The 23,149-nt window shown below is 39.9% G+C and overlaps 1 protein-coding gene across 3 annotated transcripts in view; it reads right to left on the reverse strand.

The window, feature by feature from the left end:
- Nucleotides 1–7,434: 7,434 nt before the first annotated feature.
- Nucleotides 7,435–23,149, reverse strand: part of KLF3 (Kruppel like factor 3) — a 38,809-nt gene continuing 23,094 nt past the window's right edge. For all 3 annotated transcript variants that reach the window (XM_036762644.1, XM_036762643.1, XM_036762641.1), the window contains 4 exons: nucleotides 19,224–19,719; nucleotides 18,391–18,544; nucleotides 13,282–13,442; nucleotides 7,435–11,568 (listed from right to left, as the gene is read on the reverse strand). In XM_036762644.1, the coding sequence (XP_036618539.1) occupies nucleotides 11,387–11,568; nucleotides 13,282–13,442; nucleotides 18,391–18,544; nucleotides 19,224–19,719 (993 nt within the window). In that variant the 3' untranslated portion in view covers nucleotides 7,435–11,386. The remainder of the gene's footprint in view (nucleotides 11,569–13,281; nucleotides 13,443–18,390; nucleotides 18,545–19,223; nucleotides 19,720–23,149) is intronic.

Consider the following 23,149-nt stretch of genomic DNA (forward strand, 5'->3'; position numbering starts at 1 on the left):
TATGACAGTGTTACATTATCTGCAAAATGAGGATATTATATTAATAATAATATAGCATTAGTATATTATCTGAAAAAATTAGGAAATGTTATATTAATCATAAAATTATGATATAACATTAGTATTATATTCCCTACAAAATGAGGTTTATAATACTTACCTCACAAGGTTGTCATGAGGATCAAAGCCATAATATTTATAAAATGTTCTAGCCTTATATAGACCTGGAAGGTAGCTGCTAGATCACAAACACTATCTGGAAAGTTTATAAGTCATTCATACCTTAGCTTGAATTACTCTGTTGTCTAGCAGAGAATAGGGCCTTAAGGAAACAGGTTCATTTGATTGGAGGAGAAGGGAAGAAAAAAGAAAAAGGGCAAGATCCCAGCAGACTGTAAGCTCCTCAAGAGTAGAAACCATGTCTTCTTCTGCTTTGTCTCTGTAATGGTAATCAGGGCAGGATTTTTCACCATCCTTCTCTTAATGACTTTAATGAATCTGGCCTTTGTTTGAATCGGGCAGGTAAAGTGGGATCTTTTGTCTTAGAGTGTTTCTCAGCACTAAGGCAGTCTAAGAGTCATTGATTTGTACGCAATGTTGCTTTCCCACACCTTGGTTTCCCACACCCTGGATGGTGAGCCTCAAGCCCCCAGGGGTTAGTGTTTGACTTTTGGGGGTACACTCATTGAAAGGGTGACAGGACTCTGGGCAAGCTATTGAAACAGCCTCCCAGCTTTGTATCCCAGATGTTGGTGCTTCTCTGGTAACTATGAATTGCGATTTGATCAGACAAGGTCTGTCTGTTGATGTTTGTAATTTCTGTTTGTATTTGCCCTGAAGTTCAGGGGGCTGATCTTTTCCCCCTGAACTAAGTGAGTGATATATGTATGTTTAATTAAAGTTGCTTTCCTTAGAAAAGCAGATCAAAGAACCTGTGTTAGCAGCCTTTGTGTGTGCTCTTGTTGGTCTTATACAGCCACGATAGCTGCTAGCCACATTGTTGTTATAGTCTCTCCTCTCGCTGTGCTCCTCCAACCCCAGGTACTTGTCATAGTATCACACATAATAGGCACTTAAGGGGTATTTATTTGATAAACGAATGATGAATGAATGAAGTTGAGGGTGCTTGCTCAGTGCTGTTCAGGAGCAGGGAAATCATAGACTACAGTAGGGAGTCCTAGGAAGCTGAGAGGTAGTAATAATGATAATGATAATGATAATAAATATATATATCACTTTTAGGTAAATATGTATTTATGTATATACATATGTGTGTATATATATATATAAACTTATATCACTTTTAGGTCTGCAAAATGCTTTACTTGGGTTATCTCATATGACTCTCACAAGAACCCTGGGAAGTAAATGTTATCCCCTGTTTTACAGATGAGGAAACTGAGGCTGAGATGTGAAGTGACTTGCCTAGGGTCCTACAGTTAGTATGGTAGCATAAGGGTATTGACTGTGGAAGGGATAGAGGTGTCGAAAAAGAGAGGCTTAGAGTAGAGAGGGAAAGGAAGGGCAATTTTTTTTTCCTTTTCAATTCCTCCTAGGTCTGTTGATGATTTCAAATTTATTCTGTATATAACTCGTTTGTACAGAGTTTTTTTGTATGTTGCCTCCCCCATTGTTCTGTGAGTTCCCTGACAGCAAGGACTGTCTTTTACCTTTCTTTGTAGCCCCAGTGCTTACCCTAGTACCTGGCACATAGTAGGTGTTCAATGTTTCTTGACTGACTGACTGCTCTCCCTCCAGGACAGTTTTAAGTATACAATGAGTATAAAAACACTTTGAAAAAGTTAAAAGAAAGATGCAAATGCAATATTTCATTATGCTCCTCATCCTGTTATACTTCGTACAATGTTAGATGAGATAATATTTGCAAAGCACAGTGCCTGACACATAGTAGGTGCTTAATAAATACTTGTTCCTTTCTCTTCCCTTCTCTTGTCAAAAAATTCTACCTGGGATATTTGGTTTTCCTTGCTTGGCAATGACTTCTACTCACACCTGTCTTCTTCAAATACTCATCTGAAGATATTCCTCCTTTTTATCCCACACTGAATCCACCCCTTCCAGTGCCTTACTAGACTCCTATGACATGAGGCTCTTAGAATCATAGATTTCTAGAACCTGGAGGGGATTTTAGAGATAATCTAGTCCAACCCTCCCATCTTGTGGATAAAGAAACTGAGACCCAAAGAGGAGAAGGGACTTTGATGTCTCCAACTACTTTGGGATCAGAAGCAGGATGAGAATTGAGGTGTCCTGACTCCCAGCCAAGCACTCTTTCATCTGTACAATGGATGCTTCTGAGAATGGTCCTGTCTTCTCACATCTTGGACACCACAGTCAGAAATCCCACCTCCTGAGGGGAAGCTATCATGAAGTGGTGGGTGGACATTCCTTTTTTCAAAGGCACATTTACAAAGACATACACAGACTAGCAGATAATTTATCTCCTATAATAATAACCCAAATAAAGCATTTAAAGTTTACAAAATGCTTTCCTAACACGAGGGTAGTAGTGTAAGGATTATTATCACCATTCTATGGATGAGGAATAGACATCTCAGAGACAATGTGGTGCCTCGTTCAAGGACGCACAACTAGTCAGTGTCAGAGCCAGGACTGGAACCCAGGCCTTCTGACTTTAACCTCAGTGCCATAACCACTACATCATACACATTGTTAGAGTCTGTTCTTGGTTTCGTGTCTTCTGCTTTAAATCATCATATCCTACCAATTATCTACTGTTTTTCTTCCATAGGGAGGTAGCATTGATAACCAGTAGAAACGAGCATTGCTTCTGGAGTCAGTGGTCCTGGGTTCAAGTTTTGCCTCTGATAATTGCTACCATGTATGGCTTTCAGCAAATTTATTTTCTCTGGACCTCAAGGGATCTGTGTGTGGCCCTGGGGGCTTTCATCACTTGGACAAAAATAGGAGGGATAGCTAACATGTTGGAATACTGAACCAGGACCCAAAAAAGTTATCAACAGATTAGAATTTTAAGATAAATCTAACATAAATTAAGTCCATAGGCATAAGATGGGAAAGGTCTGGCCAGGGAGTAGTCTGTCTGAAAAAGATTTGGGGATGTTCATGGACTGCTGTTGTTGTTTGTCCTTTGTTTTTGAAGAGGATCAATGACATCATGGGGTGGTGTTTTGACCCATGTGTGAGTCGGATTTAAATGAAGCAGACTTGCACAAAGTCATCAGCTTCATTCTCTAAGTGCAGTGGCAGGACAAAAGTCAGGATGACTGGTGATGGCCCCAGATACAGTGGATGACCTTGGCATCTTGATGTCTGACCAAGCTCTAAGAGCTCCACAACACCTGCTTTAGCCACCTTCATGGCCTTGGGAACAAATTGTTCTCATCTGCGCATTCCTCTGGAGGAAGTCTTCACAACTGGGGTAGACACCCCCTAACTCACCAACAGGTTTGAGGCCTGTTGGCTACCCTCAACAGTCTTGGAGCCACAGGTGAGAGCTGAGTGCCACGTAGACACCAAAGGTGGATGGGCAGCCATGCAAAGGGCTTGGCAAGCCCTCACACCAGAGGTGCTAGTCTGCCTTGAATACTCCACACACCCCTCATGGTCAGCAAGCTCTATATGAATGAAGAGTAAGACAGCTAAGAAAGCTGATGCGATTAATATAATGTGAAGAGCATAAACAAATGGTATCCATTCAGGACTTAGGAGATAATACTTCTGCCATATTTTGCCCTGGGGAGGCCACACAGTGAATATTATATTCAGTTATGAGTGGAAGAGCATCAATAAACTGGAGAGTGTTCAGAAGATAGAAACCAAGGTACTGAAGAGCTTAGAGAGCATTACACAGGAGGACTGATTGAAAAAATTAATGAGGGGCTGTGCAGCGTGAAGAGAGAGAAGGCCAAGGCAGAAACAGCATGTCCGCTGCAAGTTTTGGAAGAGGGGTCAGCTGAGCTAGGAATGATGGGTAGAAGTTGTGAGGATGCAGATTTAAGCTCAATGTCAAGGGAAACTCCCTACAATTAGAGCCGTCTTCCAGTGGCATGGACAGCCTTTGGAGGCAGTGGGTGTCTCTTTGCTTGAGGTCTTCAGTCAAAGGCTAGGTGACCACTAGCCTGCTATATGGTAGAGGAGACTCTAATTCAGTACTCTTGTTCTAGGGGCAGCTAGGTGTCACCATGGTGCGTAGATCGCTGGGCCTGCAGTCAGGAAGACTCCTCTTCCTGAGTTCAAACGTGGCCTCAGACACTTATTAGTTGTGTGACCCTGGGCAAGTCACTTAACCCTGTTTGCCTCAGTTTCCTCATCTGTAAAATGAGCTGGAGAAGGAAATGGCAAACCACTCCAGTATCTTTGCCAGGAAAACCCCAAATGGGGTCATGGAGAATCGGACACAACCGAACAACAAAAGCAACATTCTTGTTCTAGCACACCGAACTAGATGACTTCTGAGGCTGTGGGATGGAAGGGACCTCTGAGGCCCTCTAATCCAATTCCGTCACTTTGCACATGAGGAGACTGAGGTCTAGGGGGGTAAGATGACTTGCCTAAGGTCACAGAGGCAATAAGCAGCAAAGGTAGGATTTGAAGTGAGGTTCTTTGATTCCAGAGCCAGGGGCTTTCCACTGTACCACCTTCTTCCAGCTTTATTTTTTAAAGACTCTGGGATTCTAGTTAAGTATTAAACAAGCAAACAAATAAGCATCCATGCATAGATTCATTGATTTGGTAGTAACAGGGATTTCAGAGGCCTGTTTTTTTTCCTAAGCAGTCTCAGCAAGCACCTTATGAATTGCATTTAATCTTTACTTCTAAAAATTTTCTTCCTCATTTTCCTTGTCTTTGAATCTAAATGGGTCCAAGTAAAATAGACCTGCCTTCTAGTGAAAAGGTACATTCTTCATGTGTCTGGCCTTTGACAATGCTCAGAAAGTTCTGACTTATAAAATAAATATAATAACTTAGTTTTAACTCTGTTTGGATAAGTTGACTTTCCTCTCTCCTATGTGACTTCTAAAAATGATAAGATGAATGATACGTGTTATGTCAGCGGGTAGGGATAAGTATCAGAACGGCATTTCGTTGATTTTGGGGTCATGCTGGGGCTCTATTTTTAAGAAAAATAATCTTCCCTATTTAGAGAGCTTCTGAGGAGTTCAAAGTACAGCTCATTTGATCATTTATCTCTGCCAAACTCTTGATGAGAAACCAGTGCATACATTTTACAGCCTGGAGAGATTACCCATGGCCAAGAGGACAAAATCTCAAAATTAGAATCTGGAGCTTCCAGAACCTTACTAGGCATTTGCTCTTTTCCATAGTTATAACTGGCAGGGATGGGAAAGAGGCTGATGCCCTTTACCTTGAGTGCAGCCTTGTCTAGTAAGAGTCAGGCAGAAGAGTACTCCCTAACTTAATATGCTAAGAGTATACTTCTGGGGAGACAGGAAATGATAGAAGGATGTAGCCAGGTGGCACAGTGGATTGTCAGGAATACCTGAATTCAAATCCTGCCTCTGACATGTACTAGCTGTGTGTCTGGGCACTTAATCTGTCTGACTCAGTGTCTTCCTCTGTAAAATGGGGAAAATGATAGCACATATCTCCCAGGGTTGTTTTGAGGATCAAATGAAATAATGTTCGTAAAGCGCATTGCAAACCTTAAATAAATATTAGCCATTATTATTCTTTCTACTTTATCTCATGTTATGAAATATCATTAGTATTATATTGAGCCTAGATGTCAATACGAACAATAAAATTCCACTTCCAGGTGGTTCTGTAAGTCCTTCAGGATCCTGTCTGTTCACCTTCCTAAAATTTCCCCCTCCCCCCTCCAAACTTTCCCAGGGAACTAGGGCACCACTTCTTTCCACTTGATTACACTGCTTTTTTCTGAGAATTAATCCATAATGTGTCTATTGCCCTTCTCTCTCCCCTTTCTGCCATTCTAAGGTCACATCAGATGTTACCTATCTGTCCACCTTCAACTATTTGGAGGATTGTATGGTATACTTTACGTATAAAGATGCCACTTCCACTCTGGCCTTCATCTTCACTGGAAACTTGGGACTCCGCATCCCTTTCCTGCCACCAGCTCTAAACCAATGTGCTACTCACATTGATCCCCCCCCCGCCCCCATCCTGCTCTCCTTTATGTATTTATTACTTTTTGACTAGAATATAAGCTCCTCGAGGGCAGGAGCTATCCTGCTTATATTTGTATTCTTGGGGTTTAGCACAGTGACTGGCATGTGAATTCTTCAGCTATCAACAAAAACTCATGAGATAGAACTTATGTTTTCTACTGTTTACCATCGTTCTTAATGTACATCTTCTGAGGACAGGCTCCACCAGTGATCTGCAATTTATAGAATATAACTAACTCTCAGTAACAGTGTAAACTGCATCCCTGCCCAAGAAACAATCTTTCCTCTTTCCCTTCCACTGTAAGCAGTGATCCACACTACCTTTTTCTTCCCTGCCCTAGTACAAAAGCGCATCTGCGATGTGTGAAATTCACAATGGTACTCACCTGAAGACTATGCATATGTGTGTTCACCTCATACCTTCCCAGCATCTTTCCTCTTGACCCTATTGGTTCTGACCTATTTATCTTAGAGATTGTTATGCCTTCCACCTATCTTTAATGTATGGCTGGAGGGAAAATTTCAATTTTTTTTAAAAAAAATCTTATTTCTGCTTTCTAGAGATGTAGCTTCCACTGAAGTTAATTAAGTAGGGTAAGACTCTTAAGGGGCCAATATTTTAGTTCCAATTGATAAGATTAAAAAAAATTTAGTTAGAAAAACAATACAAAGTTATTCAGCTAAGGAGCTACCCAGTATCTGCCCAGGCTTCAAAGTATCTGGTCCAAAAACGATCTCTCTGGGAGCAGGGTTAGAGAGTGTGCCGATAAAAGATTCTGAAGAATGTTTGCTATCCAAACACAACCACAGGAATTTAAGCAGAAAAGAAACCAAAGTCCACAGACACACAGGTTGGCACAAAAGTCACACAGGCAGTCAAGTAGCGCATCAGGACTGTGAACCCAGATGCTCTAACTACAGGCAGCTGGGTGGAACAGTGGCTACAATGCTGGGTCTACAGTCAGGAGGAAGGTCCAAATTCAGATCCAGCCTCAAGACACTGACTAGTTACGGCCCTAGGCAAATCACTTAACCTGTTTACCTGTTGCCTCAACTCTAAAATGGAGATAGGACCTACTGTCCAGGGTTGTGAGCATCTAACGAGGTATTGGCAAAATGACAGCTATTATTACTTGTAAAATTTATTACTTATAAAACTCCTTTTTACTTTATTCCACAATCTTGTTGCCTTTCCCTATGTAACCATTTCCTTTCAGGAAGCATCTTTTGCCCTCTCTGACCTTTGTGGGTCATACGTAATAATCATGTGATCCCATTTAATATTCAGATGGTTTTATTAACAAGTTTATAATACATATATTGCATATGGTATATAGTATATGAGGACTGTACAGTACAAATTTATGTTCACAGTTTGACATGACAAAATGTCATTACTGAATTCCCATTGGACTACCAAAGTAGAAACAGTGAAGGTACATTAAACATTCACATCTTTAGTAAGAAAGATTACCAAAATGTTTCAGTATTTGCAAGTTATACTAATGCATGCTAAAAACCTTTTACCCATTCAGTCTTATTAGCTTATAAAATATATTACACTTTATTAAAAATTTCTGCATAGTTTACACAAGTATTAAAGTACTGTAAATGTAATAATCCTGCTATATTGGCAGGTATGGTTTCAGAGATGCTAAGCAGAAAGATTATTTTGACCCTCTAACATTAAGTACATAAATAGCGGGAAAAAAAAAGTGCTAGTATTTGTAAAACATAACATTGTTGTAGCCCTCCTTTAATGCATGTAAAATGGCTTTATTTTAGGAAGAACTTTCAGTCATTTTAGAAGTTGTTAACCTTGACTGAAAGGAGAAAGAAGACAACATACTCTGACCAACTTTATGTACTCCAGGGATTAATCAAGAACTATGGTATATTTTTCAAACAAAATCATTGCCCAACCTGCTTCCCTTGAAGAGATTGTCTTTAAAAAAGAAAACTCATCACAAAAGACACACAGGGCTAAACAGTATCAGCAAAATCATCTAAAATTCTTTATTAGTGCAATACTGATAGTGCAGATCAGTGTTTCATTTTAAAAAATATACGTCTAGTTCGCCTATGAATCTGTTTCAAGGCTCTAGAGAACCTTCTGCTAATTTAGCATCTCCTTAGTTGCATGTAGTAGCTATTCTGCTAATACATTCCCCAACCCAAAAGTCCATTAGAAAGTTAATGCCCATTGAAGGTGTAGATTCACATTTAAAAACTCTAATATTAAAGAGATTTAATGTCAATTTCCTGATTTCTTCCCCATGACACTTAAGTAATTCAAGAAATCCTATAGCAAATGGAATTTTTAAAAATTCCACATGTATAAACAATTACAATTGATTACGGATGTTGTTACTAAAACCACCATTGAGAACGATAGGGTATATAACATAAAAATATGTTCAAGGGCATTTCAAGATTATGCTGTATTTCAGTCCTTCCACAATAAACTGCTAAAAATTGCTATAAGACTAGAATTTTCATCTATGATAGTAAAATACAATATTTATAAAGAATTTGGTAAAAGGCCAAATATTAAAACTAAAGATACAGAGAATAACGTGGGAACACATAATCATGTCTCAGGGTTGCTTCCCTTTTGAAGTCAATTAGTTGTCGATGGTTCTTTATTACTGAAACAAACCAATGCTAAATGAATTAAAAACATTGATGATTATCTTCGAAAGCTTGTGTCCACTATTTCTAACATAAAAATGCCAAATAGGAAAACCACAAATTTCAGTGTACCCCATTCTATTATACAGACCCATACAAGTAACAAAATCATACAGGTTACTTTTTTGAGGGCAGAACACAACAAATTACGTTCATTTGGTCAGACAAGCTTTGTATTCCATTCCATCTTGGTTCTTGAGGATGTTAACTGCATTTCAAGCTGGTGTTCTGGCATGAATGTGGTATCATCCACATGACAACAGACCTCTTCATGTTTTTTGGGGGGGAGGGGAAGGAGGAATCAAACTGCAAATTCATTTTTTTAATTCCTAAATTGAATCACATTCTGCACTACTTAGGAAAAAAACCCAAAATAATTCAGATAAGCCAAGATAATATATTCATTCCCAAAACATCTTAAGGTGGGTCATCAATGCTGGAGAAATTGGGTACAGAGATTTGAAAAACACAATTATTCCATATCTGATTTCTCGGAAAATGACTCGGATTTCCCAAGGCTTAGTTTACTACAATCGCAACTGGCTGTGCCACGTAATTCATGCAGGATTCAAAAGGTGATGGAATCTTCAAGATGGTGAATTACACAAGCCTTCTTTTGGTCGTTACTGAACCTAAGTTATACCTTTTTTAGTATCAGTCGAATGGTACCAAGGGATAAACTTTTCACTTGCTCCTCTCCTCTCCCTACTTCTGCCAAAGAACAGAAACACATCTGATCGTAGGTGTTCACTTTTAGTCCTGGGTGCCCCTACCTGCTAATTTAGAACATGATTATTTGTACTCCCAAATATCTGAGAATAGTGACAGTACTGCTCAAAAGCCAGCTTTTGAGGAAGAGTTTCCTCATGGGATTGGTGCTGTTTATTTCGATTCCAATTCAAATAGAGGTCATGACTTTGGTAATGTTCATCCCACTGTTAGGATACCTAGTATGGATGGAATCTTGCCAGTTCCAATCATTAGCCTGTTGGGAATCTGAGTATGCTAGTCACTAAGGGGAGTAATCGTGAACGGACAGACATGAATCCCTGAATGGTGGTTTGCTAAATTATTTGGAAATCTGTTACACAAGTATGGTGTGTATGTGTGTGTGTGTGTGTGCTTCATATTAACCAGTTATATTTACAAAGTGTCACTTAGAGGTCTTAAATTGAATGAATCTACCAAAGCATTAACAGATGCTTCTTTAGGATGCTTATTATAAACACAGATGAGCGCTAAGTTGGCACATTATAGCTTATGCAGAATCCCATTTCTGCATAAAATTGTGTGTGTAACCTATTAGGTTATGGGAATATTGTTTTTAAATATTTCATTGTTTAAAAGCTATGCGCAGATACAGGAAGACGCCATCTGGAACCCAAAAGATTACTAAGCTAAGGAAGGTATTCTTTTGCACTGTTACCTTGATCAACTCTTCAATTATTCATCCATATGGTTGCACCGATGACCCAATGTTAAAGAACTCAGGTGGTTTTGTGCTTTATCATGGTACGAAAATGCAAAGGCATACACAGAACATGGGCTATGTTGGAAGACCCTAGGGCCAGGGGTGAGGGAGTGGGAGAGCATCTCATTCGTCTTTGCCATGAAATGAAACATAAGGGCTGATGAAAATGCTTTCCCAGGGTGTGCCAGTACACTGGCCCATGCTAATGTTGGTGTGTCTGATGTTCTGGGGGTCTGAAGCACTTCGAATAAAATAACAGAGTTGGAGAGGCAGTCAACACCAGGTTATCCAGACCTTCTGGTCTCCCCTCGATTCCCACCCCTGCTCAACTCCTCCTTGCTCCCCACTTTATGGTGGACGCAGAGGGCATTCACTCTCTAGGACTGATGCCCCAGACTGAGTGAGAAACGCTAGCTCACCTGCCCATTTTAAAAACATTTTCTACTGGGCTGAATACAGGAGGTGGAGACAATAAACACCGTCAAAGAACATAATTTAGGTGAGACGATAAATCCAACTTCTGACAAGTGGGACCTCTTGAGAATAATGAAGAGTTGACCATAATAGCATCTCATCTCACACAGTTCTAGTTAACTCATGTCAGGAAGGTTCCATTCTTTCCAATGCAGAGCATCAAACAAGATTCTAGGTCACAAAGCATGAAGATCTCTGGCAAGAACTAGCAGTCTGCATATTGTATTTCTAATACATTTACTGGTTTGTCAATATATGATGACTGAATACATGGAGAAACCGACAAATGGCTATGTTAATTTACATATTCCCTTATTTGCAGTACATTAAACATGTCTATAGGAAGGGTTTGCTTAGCATCCCCAGAAAAAAAAAAAGTGTTCACATTCTTTAGGTCTGACCCGTGGTAAGGAGAAAGGAGGGTTAGATACCATCTATTACTGACCATATGGAAGTTTTTAATGGTATAAACTCAGTGATTCAGACCAGCTGAATCAAAATTAAAATGTACATGTAAAAAAATGAGTTAGAGAAAGGGAGGGAGACGGCGAGAGGTGGGAGAAATGGGGGTTGATCCAGGAGATGGATGTGTTCAGACTAGCATGTGGCGTTTCCTATGTAGAGCAAGGTGATCCGAGCGAGAGAAGCTTCGGTCACAGTCTGGGCACTGGAAAGGTTTAATCCCAGTATGTTTTCGAAAATGCCTTGTAAGTTCATCAGACCGAGCAAATTTCCACGTACATCCCTCCCATGTGCATTTGTAGGGTTTTTCTCCTGCAAAAAAAAAGAAAAAAAAAAGAATATGACTAATGTGTAACAAGAAGAAATGTAATCGACAACATAGCCAAAGACTGCTTAACATTTCTACTGTGGGGTTCGATGAATACTGCTCCCAGGTCATTTCCCCTACAGGGTATTTTGAAATGCGGTTCTTTAGAAGGCTGGCCAAATGGATTCATTTTCTAATGTTTAACTTAAAGAGTCACTGCTAAAGCAAAGGCAGGACCGAACAAATGCCCTGGGAGCTGCCACAAGCCACAGCAGGTTGAGGGTCTATCCTCTCCCAGGAAGATAGAGTATTTGCTCCAATGGATAAATACATTTGATTGACACTCTTAAGCTTACTTGAGAGCCAATGTGGTCTAGTGGAAAGAACACTGGATTTAGCATCAGAAAAGACTAGCCTCAAATACATGCGTATTTCCTATGACCTGTCTGATCTTGGACAAAGTCACAACCTCTTTGGGACTGGACTAACTGTTCTCTAAGGTCCATGTTCCAACACTAAATAAAACTCTATGATCCCAGCAGATTCATTATATGACTATCACTGTTTTGAGAAATACCAATTAGAAAAAAAGACTGATGGACTTTTTTAGGTCTGAATCATTAGATAAATCAAATCTCCCATCAATCTGAAGGATCCATCAAAAACACACACCTCGTTTGCTAACTTTGAAGTGACATACGCCTCATGTATTGTTTATGGTTCTAAAAAGTATAATCATTAACTGCCAAGAGGAATTCTAAATGTTCCAAGTGAAAGAGCCACAAGAAACTTCAGAGGTCATCTGATGTCACTCCCCCATCCCCCAACTGGGTCATGAGTTTAGAAGTCACGTGCCAAGGTCAAGCAACTAGAACTGTGATAACACCAGGACCAGAGCTTGAGTTCCCTGAATCCCAACCCAGGATTATTTCCATTAAACCATGATGCCTGCCCACGGCCTCTGGTCATGTTGTTTCTCTAAAAGGCAAGCACCCAAGGAGGCCCTAAGCGCTGCTCCTAAGTACTGTGGACTTTAAACATTGTGCAAAGGAATGCTTCCTAGAACCCCGGCACTACGGATCCGGGAATGGATGCAATCAATTTGAACACTTGTTTTTCCTGATCTTCCCTGGTCAGCCATGACTCCAAATGTCACCCCTTGCTTGGAGTCCTGGTTCTATTAAATTGACAATTACATCCCTAAAAATGAAAAAACAAACTCCTCCTCTACCCGCTTCATAACTCCAAATCCAAAATTTCCCACATCATCTTTGTTGCTAGGTGGTGCCATAGATCAAGCTGTAGACTTGGGCGTCGTGAAAACCCGAGTTTAAATCCAGCCCTGGATAGGGAATAGCTATGTGACCTTGGATCAAGACACTTAACCCCTTTTTGCCTCAGCTTCCCCACAGCTGGGATGATAATAGCATCTACAGCTCCCAGGGTTGTTATAAGGATCAAATGAGGTAACATTTGTAAAGCACTCTGCAAATGTTACAGTATTATATATATAAATGCTATCATTCTGTTTAATGATTTTGATAGATCTTTCAAGGTTGAGACAGTAAGTCCAGAGTTTGACACGATGCCTTTATATTACTTACTATAATCAGCTCTTCCCCCAAAGCTCAAACAGAGGCTAAAAAACGGTATCTGGGCCACTCTAGTCTAAAGTCCTTCTGCAAAGGACAATAAGCCAGCCCCGTTCCCATCCGTACCTGTATGTGTTCTTCTATGGGCTTTTAAGTGAGAGCTCTTGGTGTAGACTTTATTACACCCCTCATAATCGCATCTGTGTATCCTGCGCTTTCTTTGCGTATCCGGAGACTCCACCGGTAAAGGTCTCTTTCCAGGTTGCACTATGACTGAAGGGTGGTTCCTGTTAAAAGTTAATTTAAAAAAAAAATCAGACAAAAAGTCTAACCTTGCATCCTTCAATAATTTCATGCCAATTAATTTATGTTCACTCTTAAGCGCCTGCAATCACCTTTCTTTTTCTTTAGTTCTGTCCACTCGACAGCATTTTATCATAGAAGCAAAATGATTAGACACTTTTCATAAGCTGCCTTGAGTTCAGTTTACTTGTACTGAACAATAAAACCAGAGGCCAAATACCCGACTCAGGGAACGATACTTTAAGATATACCTTGGGGAAAGGGATAGAGAAGGGGAGGGGACAGGGGAATGGTCTCTAATAAAAGAAAATTTGCTTTTAATTTTTAAATAATAGCTTTTCTGTATCATCAAAGTAATCATTCCTTTGTCTCCACAAAGACAAGGCTTTATGGTCACTGCCACTCCTTTTAAAGAGTAACTGAGAATTTCCTGTTTGGTGTTGGCAGGCGGGTGTGGTCTCCCTTTCCCCCAGGCATCAACTCCTAAAAGAAGAGTTCAGGCAGCCATCCCGCCCACAGGATGTCTGAAGTTGGCTTTCCACCTTCACAAACAGCACCTGCTGGCTTTTAACACCAGAGATACATATATTCCTGTGAACACACACCCCTCTCAAATGGGACTTTGAAGGAACATCATTAATGATATTCATTACTAAAAGCTGCTGGTCAGTAATCTTTTGGGTTTAACTCTTTGCATCTCTAGCACTCTGCACATAGTAGGTGCTTATAGTAAGTCCTCAAATGAGATCCTGTGGGTAAAGTGCTTTGTAAACTTTAAAACGCTACAATAAACAGCAGCTATTATTATTCAATAGGAATATTAAGGGAAATTTCCCCTACTGCTTAAGAAAAAGTTGAAACCCAGTCTAGCAGCTTAGCTAATATTTTAAAATGTATTTTTCTAAGGACTGAGATTAATCCAGGGTTCATATATGTATACTTTTTACCTTTTAATTAAAAGATCCCATGCTTTTTTATAGCATCTGGATCCAATTTCAATGAAAACTTTTTTCCATTTTTATATCTGATGACAGAGAGACTGAAATATCAGCAAGTCTCAACTTGTCCCTAATAGAATTACTTTTTATGCTTTTGTGTTTACAGAATGGAAAAAAGAAATGACTACAGAAGGGGAAGAAAAAAAAGTCCCTAACCTAAGTACATGCCCCTTAAAGCCTCTTATTCTCTCCCTCCAGCTCACCTCAGGACCTGTCTACTGCACTTCATCACATTCTACGTTAGTCATTTGTGTTCTGTACCTTATATGCTCCTTGAGGGCAGGGATCATTTCTTACCCATCTTCCTTATTCCCTGAGGACCTACAGTAAATGGGTGTTCAATGAATGTTGAAGAAATGAATCAAGGGCTCAGGAATAAAACTGGTTGGAGTTACAACCGGGGAGAAGAAATTCTACGAGAAAAGATCAGGGTGTATGAGAGTTAACTAAGGCAGGAACGAGAATGAAGGAGGAAGGGAAACCAGATGAATTTCAAATCAACATTTAAGCTTCTACAACATGGTGGTGAAAATGCAGTTATTATTCAAGCATAAAGAGGTGAGAAATCAAATAGGACCACTTCCGCTCCAATGGCAGAATTTTTCCTCTATGCTCACTTACAGCAAGGCTTTATAGGAGGAAAATGTCACCTCTTAAAAATCAATAGCTGGATGACACTGTTTCGGGAGTAAATTACCCCAAAAATTCGCTCTTCTAGTCATGAACGATGATGATGATGATAATAAATGATGATGATCAATAGTAACACTGATAAAACGACTTATGTGCCAGGCACTGTGCTAAATGCTTTATAATTATTATATCATTTGATCCTCAAAACAACCCTGAGAGGTAGGTGCTATTATCCAAGTGACTGGCCCAAAATTTGCCAAGTTTGAACTCAGGTCTTCCTGACTCCAGATCCAGTGTTCTATCCGCTGTGCCCTCTTGCCACCCTATACGTATTATCCATGTGATTCAAGCTGAAGTGCAAAAATATTTCTTTTTTTATAAAAAATGAACAAGCTGAGGTATATGATTGTGATGTAATACTACTGTGCTGTAAGAAAGGATAGGCGCGTTGATTTCAGGAAAACATGGAGACTTGCATGAAGTAATGAAAAGTGAAAACAAGCAGAACCAAGAAAACACTGTATACAGTGACAGCAATATTGTTCCAAGAATAACTGTGACAAAGGACCTATGAAGGAAGATGTTATCCACCTCCAGAGAAAAGAAATGTCAAGTAGGTTGGTTTAGGTATGTGTTTGGGGGAGTGATGGGGAAGACAGTTTGGAACTTAAAATTATCAGGAAAATAAATTAAAATTTTAGAAACGTGCACTATCCACCTTTGTCTAGATTTTATTTCTGAATTTAAGTTTCATAGAGAGGGAACATATTCATCTTGTTTATGAAAAAATACTCCAACAATTATAATCTGTTCGTGAATTATAACAGATTATGACCCTTCAAAAAAAAGTGCTAGGATTGAGATCAATAATAATTTAAGCAGTAGACAGATAATATATGAACTAGTGTGGCCAACCGAGGTGGGGGAAGGGCAGTTAGAGGAAAATTTTTAAGGTTTCCTTTTGGGGGGGGATGGGAATTTTCAGCCTTTATGATGTTTTATATTTTAACACAATACTTCAAAAGAAAAGCCAAAAACTTTTAGAAACATTAAATGTCTTTTAATTTCACGAATCAATATTTAAATATTTCACATCTGTAAGCTAATTTATTAACTATTGTTAGTGGTTTCCTGTACCTCAGATTCACCAATGACCCTTTCCCCCCTTTTTTGTAGCTAAGGGTAGCAGGCTATTCCTACCACTTTTTTAAAAGCTAACAGCCTACTATTGTTAAATTTTTAAAACTGTTTTGAGACTTAAAAACAAGCCAAAAACCCTCTTGAGGATATCAAGAGATAAGGGGGTATTTTAAGAGTATGCCAAAACCTTAAGTGAGAATCACTGAGTTGGTATTTCCAGAGCTTTTTCAAAAGCCAGAAGTCCAGGGACCTGCTTGCTGGTGTGAAGCAGCTCCTCCAAATCCCCCAAGTCCCCCAGAATCCAAACTTAGGATAAGCTGTGCTTCTGAAAAAATGAGTGAGGGTCTGGTGCTTTTGCTTCTAACTCTTAGCTTCCTATTCTTTAAGATGGTGTAGCTGTTGGAAAAGGTGGCAATCTTGAAGCTCCGTGTCAGGATAAATTTCTTAACTAATTTTTCTAAGCTGGCTTTACTTATGTCTGCTAGAGTAAAAAATAAAAAATTCAACTAAAAAATATAAAAGGCAAGACATTCCATTCCCTAAAACTTTTTTTCCTTCCGAATGTGGATGCATATGTATAAAAATGAACTCTCACACAAAAAGTATCTTCACATATACTTAAGTACGGTTTAAAAACAAAAACCTGAAACATTCTGAAGTATGCCATGTCAGCATGCCATTCTTCAAAGAAATTAGTTTTGAAGCCTTATTCAGTGTCTCCAGAGTAAGGAATACATAATGGAAATATCACTGGAATTGTTTGAAGCAATGCTATTAAGCTATAGGCTGAGGGTTACAAGTGATTCTTTCCTGGCTAGCTAGTTTACTATGTGGGACACCACTGGTTATGTTCCAAGACATGACTTAATCACATCTGTGTGTGAACAACATTCATCCAGGAGCACACTGTCCAAGTGGTGGAAGACTTATTTGTTAATAAGCTTTTGGTAGTGTATCACAAAGTGTAACAACCACTCATTTATGTCGTGCTTTAATCGGTATTTAAGTTTTTGGTAATGTTAAAAAATGGTACTTTATCTCTATGCAGTAATACAAAGTGTAACAATCATTCTTTTATATAGTACTCTAAGGTTTGCAAATAAAAGATTTTTGCTATTAGTTACAATAATAAGAAACAGCATCGATTAGAGATTTTATAAAACAGAAATAAAAGTTTATCTGCAAGTTGTGGTGTAGTTGGGAGTTATAGGCCTGGGTTAGAATCCGGCTCTGCTATTTACTTCCTGAGTGATGAGATCATTCAAGACAACTGAGTTCTCTGGCACTCCTTAATAAAATGAGGCATTTTAACCAAATGGTCTCCCAAGTCCATCTAACTTTAAGTATCAATGAGATCTTAATAGTCTGGGGTGCTATTTTCAAAATAGCCTTTTAAAATTAAAACCTATAATAATCAACATTTAGGATTATCATTACACTTGCTTTTAATCATCATGGACTCCCCTCTGGCAGTCTTGGTGAAACTTATGAACCCTTTCTCATTTTAAAAAAAAGTTTTTTGCATAGAACAATATACTACCAAAAAATTGTTCTCTCCTCCTAACTGATGAGAGTGTTCACATTCACAAAACCAAAATGAGAAAGCTGAGGCTTATCCAGTTTGTAATGATCAGAGTATAATTTATTGTGACTATGACTGAAAACATTAGATCTACCAGGAAACACTGTCATCTTTTGAGTCTGAAAAAATTCTGGCGTTAAAAATAAGGCTCTCCTTATTCTGAAAAAATGGCTTAATAAAAGAAGAGAATGAAAGTGAAAAGGGGGTGCAGGGAGACAGAGGTGGAAGGGAGATTGGAGGCTGCAATTTGGGTCCCTTGGTATAAAACTACACACTGAGCTGGCCCAAAGAGCAACATATTAGGATGCGGTTCCAATTACAAAAGATGGAACCTCTGTGGTGGAAATCCCTCCAGGTTCTTTGATTTGTAATTGTCACCATTATGTACTTAGCCTATTTGTAGAATTCCTTTAATTTGTAGTCAGGCACAAGATACCACCCCCCCAAAACCCACTGCTGGCACATAGCCACACCACAGCATCGTATTAGGGCTGAGAGGTCCTGCTGCTGCTATGTTCTCTGCCACCTGATGGTACATGTGGTTTTGTGCAAATGACAGGAAGACCCAAATATACTTACTCTTGCAACATTGCAACTTGTGGAGGGGATACTGAGTTCATTAGTGGGGGTGACATTTCTTCGGGATAATAATCTGTCCTCTGTGGTTCAATCCCAGGCTCTATTTTTATTTTTTTCTGTAAAATAGGCTTCTCATATGATTCAATTACAGGTACTGGATGAGGAGAAAAGAGAAAGTAAAATCAATTTAAGTGCCCTTGTGGAAAAATGATGACCATTTATTTACCAATCTCACTGTGAAAACACTTTTGAATAGCCACTCTCTCTAAACCAATGATCTGCTTGCCTATCACAAATACAACAGAAATAATTAAGTACTAGGTAAAATCTCAATGAAACTCTTGTTTCAGTAACTAATCATTTTGCCAGAAAGAAGCATCCAAAGGTTTTGAAAATATCCTATCCACCTTCCAGCCTCCTGCCATTTGTCAGCTTTAGAATAATGGATGTAAACAGCTGCATACTTATTCTGACAATTCCCTATTTTTAAAGGATATTTAATAAATGACTATTGGCTTTACATTAAAAATCTATATGCGCAGGGAGCTGTCCTCGAAGCACATTGGAGAGCATGGTCCACAATAATCCCAGCAATCCCATCCTGTAAGGCATGAGGTTATGTTGGTGTGTTTTATTAGGCTTTCCACCATCAACTTTAACAAAACTATGTTTTCTACATCCTAGATGAGGTCTACCACCAACATCTCGTCATGCTTCAATTGCTCCTGGCTCCTTCCTCATGCACGATTTCTCCCTCTCAGATGTGCACCTCAAGTCTATGAGTCATCGGCCAGGACGGACCCGCAGCACCCTATCTCACGAGCAGGTCTTACCTTGCATGCTACTTGTGTTTTCTAACTCGTCCGCTAGAACAGTGGACACCATTATAGGCTGCTGAAGGTGACTTGCGTACATGAAAGGTACAGGTTGCACAACAACCGGCTGTATGACTGGAAGGATCCCAGGGCTTCGAATGCCGTGTCTAGAAAGAGCCGCCATCACCGGAGGGATGGACAATGGCACGCTGAAGGGCTGTACGCCCGGAGGAGGTGGGGTGAACTTTTTCATAGGCGGGCTAGGCGAAGGCATAGTTAATCCGGGTGAGGCTCGCCTATGAGAAGTCTGAAATTTCAGCGGGGAAGGTGAATTGGAGGCTGAAGGTGGAGAACTTCGCTTGTTCACTGTGAGATCGACTGGTTCCATCTGGATTCCATTAGAACTGAGGCCTTCCGGAGCCGGGTAGAATTTATTGTGTAACATGTTCGGTGTAGAATAAATGACGCTGTACTTGTTTGACTTCATATGTTCCATGAAATTAGATGGATAGGACTATTTGGGGGAAAAAAAAGAACTATGTAAGCAAAAAAACTCCACGTATGCATATTGGAAGAAAAGCACCAATTAAAAAAAAAAACAAAAAACAAAAACCAAGTCTGATAGTTTTAAATTTGGGACTACATCCCAACGTTGCTAAACTATATGTACCTTTGACTCAGCCAGTATTATGCCCCCGGAGCTCAAAGGAAGAGGAAAAAGGCCCATGTATACAGGAATATTTTTGGTAGGATAAGAAACCGAGGTGATGCCAACCTACTGGAGATGGGCTAAATCTACTGTGGTATATGAATGTAATGGACTATTATTTTGTCCCAAGTGAGGAGGAAATGAAGTTTCAGAAAATCTATGATCAGAGGAAGTGAGCAGAACTAGGAGAACAACCAGGACAGCATTTTCGAGAAAAACAACTTTCCAGACTTCAGGACTCTGGTTAACGCAATGATCAACCCTGAGTCCAGAGTACTGAAGCTGAATCACACCACCCACCTCCTGCCAGAGACGGGAGGGACTTAAAATCCAGGATTCCACCTGGCCAACACAGGCATTCATGTTTTGCTGGACTATGCCCATTTGCTTGTTTTTGCTATGTTCAATGGGGTTGAGGGGAAAACAGTGAGGGGGAGACAATTTTGAAAAAAAATTAAGTTTAAGCTTTAGCTCCACAAGTGACTGCTTATACACTGTCCTAAGGCACACTTTTTGAGCGAGGTCAACCAAAACGAGAAGGCCAGAGAGGTGCGGACAACACGGTTCTAAAAGCACACGGAGAACTCAAATAGAATCTTCGCAGAAACCCCTATTTCCAATTAAGCCGGGTAGCTAAGTGTTGAAGAAACAACTAGACGGTGCAGTGGATAAAGCGCTGAGACTGGAGAGAAGAGCCAAGTTCAGATCCAGCTTCAGACACTTGTTAGATGATGATGACTGCTCTTATGAAGGGGACACTGGGCAAAGTCCCTTAAGCCTTCTTCATCTGTAAGAGGGGGAGAGGGGGGATAATAATAGCAGCCACCTCCCAGGATTGTTGTGAGATCAAACGAGATCAGATGTAAAGCAGTCTTGATTTTTAGCGTTGGACACAAATCACTTAAGGTCTATTTTGTCAATAAAATGGAAACATGTGGGCTGGACTTAATTCTGAGTGGGAGGAAGAACTGTACCCAAAGAGTAACCCTTCAGGATGATAGGCTGGCAGGGAGTATTCCAGTTTATCTGTTCTTGACTCTGTCTGGGTTCAACATTTTTTAACAATCGCCATGATCAAGATTTAGAAGATCCACCTATTAAATATGTAAATGACACAAAATTGGACATGACAGCTCAACATGAAGCAATAGCATTATGCAACTACTTAAAAAAAAAAAAGGAAAAAAGCTAATGCAAGCACAGGCTACGTGAATTACTACTAGGGTGTCCAAACCACTCTTGGTTTGGTAAGAGTCTGACGTCTGCAGTGCTGTAATTAATTCTGGGTGTTACATTTTAAGAACATTGATGAACTGGAGTATGTTGAGGGTGGCAAACTGGATGGTGAATTGTTTTCAATCCATGTTGGGTGAAGAATGGGTGTAAGGAAGGAAGGGAGGGAGGAAGGAAAGGATATAAGCATTTATTAAGCACCTACTATTAAGCACCAAGCACCAGGCAAAGTGTTTTACAAATATTACCTCATTTGACCCTCACAACAACCCAGGAAGGCATCTGAGGAAAATGAAGCAGAGGTTAAGTGACTTGCCCAGGGTCACACAGCGAGGAAGTGTGTGAGGCTAGATTTGAACTCAGGTCTTTCTGACTCCTGGCCTAGCACATCAAGTGCTAGCTAGTTGCCTCCAAGGAACCGGAGATGTTTTTCATACTGAAAAGATAAGGCTAAGAGGAGGCGGCTATCTTCGATCATTTGAAGGGCTCTCAAGCAGAGGCTGGCTGACCGTATCTACAAAGAATGTATATATGCATGTGTAGCCATTCCATAGCAACCAACATTTAGAAATACCATTGCGTGTGTCTTATTATTGTCATTAGTAAGAACAGCTAGGCTTTATATGGCTCCTTAAGGTTTATACTTAATGACCTTAAGATCTCACTTAATGATTGCTGCCTGTTCCCAAAGAGTATGTATGTATGTATGTATATAAAAACAAGCTATAAGTAAGCACACAGTGGACTCTATCTATATGCACTTTTCATCCAAAATACACAATTTTCTCTTAAAACTCACATAGGAATCCACCCTCCCAATCTAATTGTGTCACCCAGACTTGAGCAAGACACACATGCATTTCTGATGTTAATTCTTCATCTCGCTAGCTTACTGTTTTTACGTCTCATTGTCGGTGCCAATAGGATCTGCCTTACATTGTAGGCTTCCACAGAAGGAGCAGGAGGGGCTGTCTGTATAACCTGAGTCAGAGAGCTGCACACTAAAAAGCACACACATGATGTTTGGGATGATGGTGAGAGAACCCATTCCTCCATTCCCAATACTTCAATGGATAGATATATCCAAATGCTGCCTAGAATGAGGTTTAACACTATGTTAACTGCTTAGCTGCACTAGTTGGAGGGAGAAGCTTTAAAGACTATCAAAGAATGGAATTCAAAAATAATTTCCATTTGGTCTTGAGATGTAGTCAAATCTATCCTATTCCCTGCCCCCCACCCCACCCTTCCACTGCTGGCTTGGTCCCACAACTGTGTACTGTTTGTCAGGGGTGGAGAATCTCTGGCCTTAAGGCCACATGTAGCCTTCTAGGTCCTTAAGTGCAGCCCTTTGATAGACTTAATTTGAATAGTCAAAAGGCCACACTTAAGGACCTAGAAGGCCACACATGGCCTTAAGCAGGCAGGTTCTCCACCCCTAGTTTCAGGTGGTGAGGAAACTCAGGTCAAGGCAGATAATTTATTGGTAGATAAGAGTGTTTAACAAATGACTCCAGCTACATATAATTCTAGAAGTTAGCTCCCCCCCCAGCCTAAAGCAGCTGCCACACCCATAGCATAGCCAAGTTCCTTAATTATAGACCTAGTTCTTAAAAGTTTCAGAGTAATCTAATTTTAGTTTAAACTTTTTGGAAAAGACAAAGGCCAGTTCAGCTTTCCTGGTGTACTGAGATTTAGGTGTACCCTATGTTGAGTCAGAGAATTCAGGTATTTGAATCTTGTGCCTTCTGCTTGCTAGTTGTGTGACCTTAGACCAGTCAGTTGACTTGTTTGGGTCCCAATCTTCTCATCTATATAAATGAGGGTGTTGGCCTAGATGATCTACCGCCTTCTAAATTGATGGTCTTGTGAAATAAGGTTCCCCATGGGTTTAGATGATGCAGAAACTCTCATTGCAATGAAAGTGGATATTCTTATGGGAGAGAAAAAAAATAAACTTTTAAACAGAATTAAAAGCAGCACATTTTTCAAAAACGACGCT

Source organism: Trichosurus vulpecula, chromosome 6 (genome assembly GCF_011100635.1).
Source record: "Trichosurus vulpecula isolate mTriVul1 chromosome 6, mTriVul1.pri, whole genome shotgun sequence".
In the NCBI taxonomy this organism is placed as follows: Eukaryota; Metazoa; Chordata; class Mammalia; order Diprotodontia; family Phalangeridae; genus Trichosurus; species Trichosurus vulpecula.